The sequence below is a fragment of the Cervus elaphus genome, chromosome 30 (genome assembly GCF_910594005.1).
Source record: "Cervus elaphus chromosome 30, mCerEla1.1, whole genome shotgun sequence".
Taxonomy (NCBI): Eukaryota; Metazoa; Chordata; class Mammalia; order Artiodactyla; family Cervidae; genus Cervus; species Cervus elaphus.
The window spans coordinates 51,252,956-51,265,569 of NC_057844.1; the positions used below are offsets into that span (position 1 = coordinate 51,252,956).

General features: G+C 37.7%; 1 protein-coding gene across 13 annotated transcripts in view; it reads right to left on the reverse strand.

The window, feature by feature from the left end:
- The window catches only part of MYCBP2 (MYC binding protein 2), a 261,314-nt gene that overhangs the window by 6,817 nt on the left and 241,883 nt on the right, over positions 1-12,614 (reverse strand). For all 13 annotated transcript variants that reach the window (XR_006338897.1, XM_043892028.1, XM_043892023.1 and 10 more), the window contains 10 exons: positions 12,232-12,498; positions 11,136-11,419; positions 9,434-9,530; positions 8,092-8,211; positions 5,567-5,668; positions 4,674-4,802; positions 4,168-4,300; positions 2,801-2,904; positions 1,709-1,897; positions 789-896 (listed from right to left, as the gene is read on the reverse strand). Coding sequence is in view for 12 of the 13 variants with exons in the window: in XM_043892028.1 (XP_043747963.1) it covers positions 789-896; positions 1,709-1,897; positions 2,801-2,904; positions 4,168-4,300; positions 4,674-4,802; positions 5,567-5,668; positions 8,092-8,211; positions 9,434-9,530; positions 11,136-11,419; positions 12,232-12,498 (1,533 nt within the window). In the remaining variant the exon portion in view is untranslated. The remainder of the gene's footprint in view (positions 1-788; positions 897-1,708; positions 1,898-2,800; positions 2,905-4,167; positions 4,301-4,673; positions 4,803-5,566; positions 5,669-8,091; positions 8,212-9,433; positions 9,531-11,135; positions 11,420-12,231; positions 12,499-12,614) is intronic.

Consider the following 12,614-nt stretch of genomic DNA (forward strand, 5'->3'; position numbering starts at 1 on the left):
GTGTGTGTGTTCTGGTTCCTTGGGGGTAGGATAGGTTACATAATAGAAATGAACATTGGTATTTCTCTATTACTTTCCTGTATCCTTTCCCAAATGTGACTATTCTCTGTGGCACCAAATGAGGAAGGAGAGAAAATACTATCGTCTTTCTGAACGTGGCTCAGTCTCAGCAGCAGCTGTGCTAAGTCCATGTTACACGCTACCCGCCACGCACAAGCACGTCTGTGAGCAAGTTTTTGTGTTAGGCACTGTGAGCCTCCAAAATAACTGCTACCCTGGTCACTACCTTTGCAGAGATGTGTCGGAAGGTGGAGAATTTTCTCCTTATTTTCCCTGTGCTCCAAGGAATGTGTCCTCATGGCACTTCAAGCTCAGGTTTTACTCTTTTCTGGCAGCTGTGAGCACCTACGGGCACCAAAGGCTCACTCTGCTTCTGGGTAGTCATCCACCGTTATGTCAGATGGTCTGAACCCTTAGGGGTCTGAAAGCAGTGATGCGTGCCCTTCAATGCATGATGATACCTAAAATAATTTTCTGATGTGATAGTTTAATTGAATTAGCTTTTAAGGGACAATTAATGTCTTGAAATGTACTATAATAGATACAGGTCTTATAATATTCTCAGGTACCACCTGCGTGAAGAGAGGAGAAACTGAAGGGGGCTGTTGACACGCAGCAGACCGGGAAGGTCACCTAGAAATGCTGCCATGTGTTTATTTTTACAGACAAAAGATGAAGACAGAGATGAAAATAAATAGAAAGTAGACAATTTCTGATGCTTTCCATACCTTGCAAATGGGACAAGATATAAATCCAAACGTTATCCTTGGACCAAGCCATCTGTTTTCCAAAACTCGTCGACAACACTGTAAGTGGAATACGTGACTGCAGTCCAGCTTTAAAGGAAAAAAGCAGAAGGATATAACCACATGTAATAACCATAAATACAAGTAACTGACAGATTATTCAATGTAGTGTGCTACTTAGAGCAGGTAAGAGAAAAATCTAGAAAGTTAGTAGAATGAAATTCCAGCACTTCTGTTATTCATGGGACAATAAGAACTAGATCTTAAGCTTCTCCCAATTTTTACTATTTATGTATTAATATCACCTTACAGAGAGTAAGCTGGGTTAGGGAGAAATGAGAAATATTCAGTTTTGTACCTCTTAGGAAGAAGAAGAAGAAGAAACTATTGATTAAAAAATTTAAGATTTGTTTTTGAGAATACTCATTGTCTTAGAATCACAAGAACTGAACATATAAACAACCAACCAGTAAATGTTAAAGAAAATCTTTTTTAGCAAATTGTAACTTCCATAATATTACTAGTATATTACAGATGTATGTATATATGTTATATATAGAGGTATGTATTATTATGCATGGATCAATTACATAATGCTGTAAAATGCCATGCTGAATTTTGGAAATTAAGAAGACAGGAGCTATTGAATGATTATTTCTTGTCTCCCTTATGAACACTTTAGACACTCACTTGACTATACAGGCTCATACAAACCACAGATGAAAGCTCAGTGTACAACATGGACACAGAACAAAAACAGCATTTACTCTTTAAGAAACTGGTAGACATTAGTGGGACAGTTCCACCCAACTGTAAGAAAGAGTCAATCACTTGTTTACTTGATGAGTATATTTATATTTTCTACTGAAAAATCTAGACAATGCTTTAAAAGCACAGACAACCTGAATGGCCGGCGCGGCCGAGAGTGCTTCCGTGAAACAGATCATGCACATGTCGTCGGCGTCCTGCTTCAGGGTGGTGGCACTTTTATCACAGCCGTGTAGACAGGGCAGACAGTGCTCTTCGTTTTTAACACCTCCACATGGATGGCCACAAGGATGGGTCTTGCTACAGGCTATCTTAGCATACTCCTGTTAAAGGTGAATTACAACACGGCACAGAAAATATATAAAAAAAAGGCAAACAGCCTGGTAATTATATCCAGTATGTTAATTTCCTCAGATACTTTCCCATAGGAAATAGATATAGGGCTAAATAACCACAAAGTAGTTATTTTTATTCTCTGTTTGAATATAACTTAGGATTATTAACAAAGTTTTTCTTTTAATGTGATTAAAAAAAATTTTACTCCACATAAAGGGAAAGCTGATTAAAAACTGAACTGCAATTTTAATCTATTTGTTATCATGCACAGCCAGGAAGTAAAAAAACATTCCTGACATTAATCATCCAATCACCAACTGTGCGTGTGTTAGTCACTCAGTCGTGTCTGACTCTTTGCAACCCCATGGACTGTAGCCCGCCAGGCTCCTCTGTCCATGGGATTTCCCAGCAGGAAGATTGGAGTGGGTTGCCAACCAAGTACGCTTCATCAAAATGGGGATTACAAAAAGTACAGCTATCTTTCATTATCTGGACTTTATCCAAATTCTTGTTAACCAAAGTGAGTAATCAAAAGTATTTGGATAGCATGGGACATGCATAGATGTTTAGGCTTAAACAAATTCAAGGAAACAAGTGAATAAAATGTGTAATGCAGCCCAAAGACCTTTATCTGCTTCCAGTACAGAAGAAAGTGTTAAATACATACAGTGGTGATGGCTGGGAAACACACGAGAGACTGCTCTGGTTGAGGGCTTTACCTCACCGTTCTCCAGCTTTGGTAACACAGCCAACTCTTGACACAGGTAATGTGCTAATTCAGAAAAGGAAAGTGATTCTGAGCTCAAACCCTCACTTATGCCGAGTAACGGTGTCCTGAGGGACACACAGGTGCGCTGCTCCTTACTGTGAGGGGCCACGGATACACGCACCTGGCAGTCTGCGTCGGGACAAACACTGCCAACGGCAGACAACTCTGTTCCACTCCTGGAGCCACAGAAACGGCACGCCTCCGAGCTGCTTGTGGTGGGTTTTCCTAGGTGCAAGCAGAAAAGAGAAATCCTCCTTGTAAGCAGATGTTTTCTACATATTTTACTATAACTACATGAAAGGGAAAAAAAACAAACCAGGAATGTATCACTTGCTATCATTGAGAAATCAGCCTGGCAGTCTTGTATCCGAATGGTTGTAAGCTGCCCTAATTACAAAGCAAATAATCACACACACACAAAAGGATAAGAAACTAAAGAGTTATCTGAAGCCAAATAAATTATTAACTGATTTATTTATACTTTACCACAGAAATAGACTAGTCAAGACAGCAGGTCAAGCAGCTGTGGTCAGCTCCCTCATTACAAGACCACAATATCAGGCAAAATATAACAACAAAAATTAAATAAAAATACATGGAAGAAACAGAAATCATTCAAGTACCTTTCCCAGCAACAATATTGCAAGGTATAGAGAAAAACTATTACCAGAGGATATGAAATGTGAATAACAGAAAAATTCCCAGAGAACTGAAGATAACAGAGCAATTTGAAAGGAATTTAAATCTATTTGAAATAGCTGAAGAAGGAACGGAATCCATAAAAGAACAAAAGGAAAGAAAACAAGATTTGAAAAATACAGACCAAGCTCATTATAAAACATAGATATTGTATAAAAATCTAAGTAACTGAATTTAGCAATATTTACAGAAAATATTTTTTAAAATGAACAGTTTATATCATAATTACAATATGGTTGGTTCAAACACTAGATGTTTGAAAGGATGGTTCAAACATTAGAACATTTACTAATGTAATATATGTTATGGAGGAATAACAGGAGGAAAAAAATCAGCAGTGAGAGAAAAAAAGACTATGCTCTTGGAACATGAATAGTTATTCATATTTAAATTTGTCAGATTTACACCTAACACCAAAATTAGAAATTTGTGTCAGTCAGATAAACAGCAGACTAAAGAGGTGCTGAAAATCAGAAATTTCTAAGATTCAGTGTACCTTTAAGCTGAGAATACTCCAGAAAAAAATCAAAAAATGAAAAAAATTTAAAAAAATCAAAATGAAAAATTCCTGTTTCAGATAAAATGACCTGCTCAAGGTCACGCAGCTAGTTTATAATATAGAACACTCATATAAAAATATAGACAGTGATCAATGCTGTCATAATCACTTGTCAGAAAACACTCAAAATTATTCACATTAAATAATTAAACTAACATCCAGTTTAACCATAATCATTAGGGATGGTTCACTCTACTTGCTAGGCATGGTTCAGTCCTAAATCTGTTTACCTGTGTGTTCTCGGAATTCCACCATTGCCTTCATTGTTTTAGAATCTGCTAGTGCCATCAACCAGAACAGTTTGGTTCTGCCACAACCTTCATGAAGGTCAACCTTTATAGCTTCTTCTTCTTCCTTGAAGACCTACAGTATCATTAAAAAAAAAGAGGGAAATAAATTTATCACTCTGAATGATGTATAAAATTTAATTATGCAATAATGAAAACAGCTTTAATTTATTAAGCACTCTAAGAAACTTTAGGTATTTCTAGTCTTCTCTTTAACCTTCATAAGAACCTCATTTTTTATAAATGTGGAATTCAAGTCTCAGAGATTTAACGATGTTCTTGATTGACACAGCTGGTAAATGAGACAGCTGGGAATTCCACCAAGGTCTTTGATTCCAAGGTCCATTTTTTTTCCTCCATGACACCAAGTCTCTTCCCCACATTTATTTCTCACTGAATATAGTTTATGTTCCAGACACTGTTATGCACGTAACTGCAGGAACCCTCACCTGCCTTTGATGAGTTTTGGTTCGCCGATGAAGATGAAGGAATCTGTCGCAGTCAGTGCACAGGTTCCCACACACATTGCACAAAATGATTGCCGCAGTTTCACCGTCATCGTGGTTATCACACATTGGCTGGAAAAGGACATTTCCAGACGTTACAGCAGGTTAGCCCGAAAGGCTCAGACACTCACACACCCTGAACGTGATTTATCTACAACAGGATCGGATTGCTACTCTGGACTCTAATAAGAAATTAGAATTTGAACGTTAAACAGAATTATGGCAAATGTACTTAAGTATAAAAAAATCCCCAAATCCATGATTAATGGGCTAAGTATGTTCAATGATGAACAAAATAAACATTATACTTTTTTTCTAGAGACTTAAGAAAATCTCTCCTGTTATATTCAAATATTATGTATGCTAAATGAATAAATAATGCATTTTGGACACATGAATGTTAAGGAAATGTTCAAAGGGCCTATATAAAGTTTTTCCTTCTGGTGAAGCAAGGGATACTTCACAAACTCTAAGTACATTTGTGAATAAATGGCATCTCATGTTGCTCTCTTACTGCTTTATTTCCTTCTTATCATAAGACAATTTAGTACAAAATCTAGATACAGAATCACAGTCTGGCTAAAACCAACTTTTGATATGATGCAAACATGACTCAGAGAAGAAAGGAGAAGTTTTTTAAAAATATAATTAAATCCCCTCATATACTATGAAGAGGAAACCCTAACTGCATAGACTTGTGAGATGAACTTGGGCCATGCGATACAATTTTTCAAGAGTTCCACTAACTGTGCATTTTGACATGTGGAGTAAAGCTAGGCTAAAGCTTAGTATAAAGAAAAACAAGCTAGATTTGTACAAAGTAGCTCTGATCTTACCATTTGTTTCTGCTGTCCATCCTTTCCCATCCATCTCCCTGAGGAGAGGCGGTCGACATGGTCCTGGTCGAGAACGCACAGTGAGGCCAGAGCAAGCCAGAGCTGGTGAAAGGAAACGCGGTTACACCACGGTCTTAGAGAACACAGGCTGCAACGGCTAAGCAAATGTCAGCTGGACTGAAAAAGGTCCCCAGAGGTACTCAGGCCTTCCTGATGTGGTAGCAGGCACACACGCCCACTACTGGGTGTGCCAGGTACATAGCAGGAACACAAACATGTACTGCGTAAATGACCGTCGCTCTGATGAACCATTCTGTTGTCTTTCTGACATATAAAATTACTCTTTATTCTTCTAATGTGTAAACAGCATATCAATACATAAATTTACATACTTAATATACCACTGTCTCCCATAAATTTCTCCATTTAGTGGCACTGAATTCCAAGGAAGCGGGAAGAAAGGGCTGTTGAATTTTTCAGTCCCATGAGAAGTGGGGTAGTAAGGGCTTCTCAGAAATCTCTGTATGCCCCTAATAGCCTAGCGCCAGGCTTGATATACTTTTTCGGGAATAAGTCAACATCTTACAAGCTTTAGAAAATTGTCCTCAAATACAATTTAAAATTTTCTAAGACTTAAAGCGTAAGTTTCATTTTTACATAGACTATTTCTTCACTACTGAAAAACAGAAAATGACTCAAATGTTTCGACTCTAAGAAGTGCAAGTGAGTGTCACTGGACATGGGACTAAAGGCAGAAAAAAGGCAGGGAAAGAAAAACCAGAAGAAAAGTGTGCAAGGAGAAAGGTGAGCGCCGACTGCAGCGCCAGTGCGGCGTGTGTGTTGGGAAAGGGTTGCAGTCATGCTCACTGGCAAGGGGGCATCAGGGCTTTTTCTGCCCAAGGGAAATACAATGTATCTTCTTTTTCAGACTTCTGAGGATTAATTTAGGCAGTTTCTACCAGCTTTTTCTTCTTCATGCTGTCACACTACCCTGCTTCAAGCAGGTAGGGGCCTTATCTTTAAAGGATCTTCAGACTATTACAGTGTCACATTGATACTAAAGTTATCAGGAAACATCATTAGAAAGATAGTATACCAATATATAGGTAATACAGTCTTTACAAAATCAGTATATTCTTAAATTAATAGTGAATGAAAGTCACTCAGTTGTGTCTGACTCTTTGCGACCCCATGAACTATACAGTCTATGGAATTCTCCAGGCCAGAATACTGGAGAGGGTAGCCTTTCCCTTCTCCAGGGGATCTTCCCAACCCAGGGATTGGACCCAGGTCTCCCACATTGCAGGCGGATTCTTTACCAGCTGAGCCACAAGGGAAGACCAGGAATACTGGAGTGGGTAGCCTATCACTTCTTCAGCGGATCTTCCCCACCCAGGAATCGAACCGGGGTCTCCTACATTGCAGGAGGATTCTTTACCAACTGAACTATGAGGGAAGTATATCCTTAGCTCCCTTAAAAATAACAAAAACTCCATATATATGTGTTAGTATACTGTATTGGTCTTTATCTTTCTGGCTTACTTCACTCTGTATAATGGGCTCCAGTTTCATCCATCTCATTAGAACTGATTCAAATGAATTCTTTTTAATGGCTGAGTAATATTCCATGGTGTATATATACCACAGCTTCCTTATCCATTCGTCTGCTGATGGGCATCTAGGTTGCTTCCATGTCCTGGCTATTATAAACAGTGCTGTGAAGTTATCTAGGGTGAAACAGATCACCAGCCCAGGTTGGATGCATGAGACAACTGCTCGGGCCTGGTGCACTGGGAAGGCCCAGAGGGGTCAGGTAGAGAGGGAGGTGGGAGGAGGGATCAGGATGGGGAATACATGTAAATCCATGGCTGATTCATGTCAGTGTATGACAAAAACCACTACAATACTGTAAAGTAATTAGCCTCCAACTAATAAAAAATAAATGAAAAAAAAAACCAAAAACAAATGACAAAGAACACATAACAGTGAATATTAAAAATTACTATGCTTAGCTTGTAATACAGAAAAACCCTTCATACTTTTTCAATAAACACAATACTGTATTGATACAATATAATACAATTGTATACAACTGTATACAATAAAATTTGTATACAGTTTGTATATTGTATATACAATATAATATTTGTATATTTATACAAATACAATATTGTATTGATATGAAAAATAAAGTGAAGCAGGTGGGGAAGGGATGGATTGGGAATTTGAGATTAGCAGATCCAAACCATTACACAGAGAACTGATAAACAGCAAAGTCCTACTGTATAGCACAGGGAACTATATTCAATGTCCTGGGATAAACCATAATGGAAAAAGAATATGAAGAAGAATATATTTATATGTGAATCACAGTAGAAATTAACACAACACTGTAAATCAACTATACCCAATAAAGTATATTTTTTAAAAAAGTAAATTAAGCTGACTTATTGATTTAAATTTGTTTAAACCTATAAGGAAAAAGAACACGCAACAACAATACAGACCAAATCAAGGAAACCTACCCTAGTTGTTGCAATACATCTCACTGGAGATCTGAATTCCTCCTCCATCTTGGTCAGGGCAATAATGGTTTCTGCAATGGCATTTTTTGTCACTCTTGACCACGCTTCTGACAAATGACCCTAGAGAGCAGGACAGAATAATGTGATAAGCAACCAGATAGGTATAATCAAACCAGAAAATTCTGTTCTTTTAACATCCCTCACCAAAAAGGAAACTTTGCTAGTGGAATTTTAGATCAAAGGGCATACTTTAAAATAAAAATCCTTCACAACCATATTATAAACTCAACTTCTAACTACTATTTTGATGATTCAAAAGAAAAGTATGTAAAAATTTAGGTTCCTAACACTCTTTTCCCATAGAATTCAAGGGGGTTTCACCTTACATTTAGATAAAAACAGAGAAATACTAAGGTGTCTATGACTGAGACATTTTGATCATGAAACCCTGTTATTTAACATGGAACTCGTACATCTAAGCTGATTTGCTTTATTACTGGAACCCAAGAGCATAAATGGATTTAAATGACAACTACTTTAATTTGCTAACTCGATTTTTACTGAACACCAACATGTCACTACTACAAAATTTTGGTGTTCCCGAATATCTCTCCTAAATATATTCATCCAATGAACATACTCAGAAAGCCTATTTGAGAAATGAAAAAATTCTCCATTTCTCCCAGTGACGAAATATTCATGCTGCTGGAAAAGTGATATAACTTCATATTTTTCCAGAACATGCTTACTAATTTCATATTCATGTGCTATCAATCTTTAAAGGGAGAGCTCCAACTCCAATTCCTCTTCCTCCAAAATGCTTGCCGTTTACTCCACCTCTCAGGATCTACCATCCACAATGTCCTGCCCTCCTTGGGCTGGACTCCTGGAAGTACGAGAGCCAGGCACTCTGAGAAGTAATTCCCTTTCCTCCACACTCCTGGATCTCCCCACAAAAGCAAAACCTGGACAGCAGTACAGGACATTCAATAAACTGTGACAACAGAAGACTGAGAAAACTTCATACTGTAAAGGCCTTTTTCCTTTAGGGTCTTGGACTCAGGCTGCTCTGTAGGGTTCAAAGAGTATACTTTGTTTTTTAAGCTTTAAGTCTTGGAAGGCTTATGGAACTATTTCTCAAGCAAATTAACTGGGAAGCTTGAAATGCACACAGTTTACACAAAGGGAAAAATTTTCACCAACTGAAAAGATAAAGGGTGCAATAGTGAACTTACTAAACAGAGCTTGTGAATTAGGCAAAATAACATGAATGTTGTCCTAACAATTCAGTAGAATGATTACGCTACTTGTTTTGTTAATCAGGTTTCTACTGGGAACTTACTGCAGCCATATCCTTAACAAGTTTAATGATGATCTCTGAGATCTGGGTAGGAGTGGAGCCTTTCATCCACCAATGACTCTCACCTCGACGGATGTAACTGCAAAGAAAAGTCAGCATTTGTAAACCAACCGGTGGTAGTTACAAATGAATAAAACAAAAACTTATTCAAAATGATTCAATCAGTTAGGGCATTTTAAAAGAAAATTAATCACAACATTACTCATAATCTATCTGTTCAACTCTAAGAGACTAGTTATTCTGATATATGTCCCCTTTCAAGTATTTCACTGTTTATTATTATAAATATCAAATATTATTTTTGCATGCATCTTTTAGAACAGTACCATTCAAAATAGATCCACAAACTATCGTTACCAGTCCACATAAAGATAAGAGCTTGCACCAGAATATGTCAACTATATGACTAATCTACTACCGTTTAGTTCAGCTCACATTTATTTCCCCTGGCAAGACTATCCAGATGAAAGAAGTGATACACTTATAACATTCTGGTGCTTAATGTCATGAATTGGCTCTTTCACTAGCATTATTCCAGATGTCCTTAATCTTCTGCTATTATACACAATTCTGTAACAAAGAGCCCTCTACAATATCTTTGTGCACATGTATGAACATTTTTTGAGAGAAAACAGTTCTACAGAAGTAAAATTGGTAGGTCAAAGGATATGCATATTTTAAATAGACTGATGTTATCAAACTGACATCCAAGAAGGTTTTAGCAATTTAATTAGATGTCAATTATGCCAATGCAAAGATATTTCACTATTGTTTTAATCTACATTTCTCTACCACTGAAGCACCTTTGCTCTGATTTACTGGCGTTTGTAATTTTTTTAACATTTTTAATTATTTTTGGCTATGTTGGGTCTTGGATGCGGCACATGGGCTCTGAGATGAGGCACAGAGTCTTCTCTACTGTTGTGGCACGTGGGCTCCAGAGCACATGGGTTTGCAGTTGCTACTTGCAGGCTCAGTAGTTGCTCAGCGGCATGTGGGATCTTAACTCCCCGACCAGGGATTGAACCCACGTCCCCTGCATTGGAAGGTGGACTCTTAACTACTGCACCACCAGGGAAGTCCTGGCATTTGTAATTTTTCTTCTCTGAATTGACTATTCTTGTCAGAAATCTGTATTGGTCGTTTTTTCATTGATTTGTAGTCATCCTTCTAATATTAGGACTAATAATTCATTGCCTACTAACTGTTAAATATTTTTTCCAAGTCAGTTGTCTGTATTTTAAAAACAAACAACTTTCACTTTTATGTAGCCAAGCCTCTGAGTCTTTTCCCTGTTACTTCAGGTTCTGTGTTTTATTTAAGGACGTCTTCTCAAATTGATGATTACAAAAATATTCTATAATTTGTCCTAGTAGAGTTTAAGAGCAAAAATATGTGAAGTTTCAGTTGATCTGAAGTTTACTGTGTACATGGTGAGAGGGTCTATAGTTTTTTGTTTTGATTTGGGAAGTATTCTAACATCATATACTCAGCAAATTTTTCTTTCCCCACTAATTTGAAAAGACACTTTTATTATACACACCATTCTCTTTCATACACAGGTCAGTCATTCATGGCTTCTATTTCTGAATAAGCAAACAGGATGGAATCTGAAGTGTCTGAAAGCTTCACACAGTAGCTCACTCTGCTCTATTTTTGCACCAGAACAGATGCAATAACCCACCTGGAATTGAAGATCACCGGGAGGGTGACTGTGGTCACTCCCTTGCCCACGGAGGTGCCAGCTGTCCCCGTGATGGTGGTGCCTTTGGCTTTCAGCTGCACTGTGAGGGCTTTGGCGATGCAGCCTAGAAACATGTCCAAGATCCCTAGCTTATTCCAATCTCCTTTCTCTGTCGAGTGAATAATGTCACTGATATCTGCTGGCGGGAGAGACTTGACTCCTATAATGCTGGCCAGACGGTTAGGGGTCACTTCAGGCAAAACTCGTCTTAGTAAGGAGGTCACCTGGTATGAAAAATAAAAGAATTCTATTTAAAGACTTGGGATTGACATATATACACACAGCTATATTTAAAATAGATAACCGGCAAGAACCTACTATATAGCACAGGGAACTCTGCTCAATATTCTGTAACAGCCTAAATGGGAAAATAACTTGAAAAAGAATAGATAACATGTACATGTGACTGAATCACTTTGCTGCCCACCTGAAACTAACATAACATTGTTAATCAGCTATACTTCAATTTTTTGAAAAAAGATTGGTGTTTTATTTAAAGTATTCTTTTTTTTCTTTCTTTCTTTTTTTGAGTCCAGCTGGCATTCTATGACTTCAAAAGTTATGAGGACAGAAAAAATGATTTAAGCTTGATTTCATTTCTCAAATGACCACCACTCCAGGGCAGCAAGAAAAAAACACATCTTACTTGGTCATTATATATATCACAGTAATAAGGCTGAGTAGCAGAATACTATTTATCACAATAGCACATTACTAAAATGGAACATATTTTGTTCTTCCATATTCTCACTATAATGAGTCAAAAAGAAAAACATGGGGTTAAAATACAATCTGAAAACCAAAATATATTATAACAAACAAAAAAACAAACAAAACCCAAAAAACAAGAAACTCTGATTCTCTTTGTTAGAATAATTTTTAACAATGTTTTAAACATGTATACCTGTGGCCGACTCATGTTGATGTATGGAAAAAACCATCACAATACTGTAAAGTAACTATCCTCCAATTAAACAAATTAATTAAAAATCAAAAGTAACAAAACACGCCTCCAGGTAGGAGCTGAGCCAGTCACCTGTCTCTGGACGCGTGGGGAGGCGGTGTGGAGCAGTGAGAAGAGGTCCTGGAGCAGGGTCAGCTGCTGGGCCAAGTACTGCCGGCCCACGTTAGAGCCGCTCAAGGCCAGGACCATGGAGAGCAGCTCAAAGCAGTAGGCGTCAGAGGAGGCATCTTCGTCATTGGGCTGGGAATTGGCATTTTCTTTGCTTGATATGGCATGTTCCCATTCCTCACGGACCCTGGTGGCTTCCATGCGGATGGCCTGGACAATGTGAGCACACACCTGTTCAAGGGCAACATAAAGAAAATGTAAAAGCGTATTTGTAAGGTTTAATTAAAAAAAAAGAATATTAGTTGATACTCATTTTAATACTCTCCCTCCCAGTTAATTCTCCATCA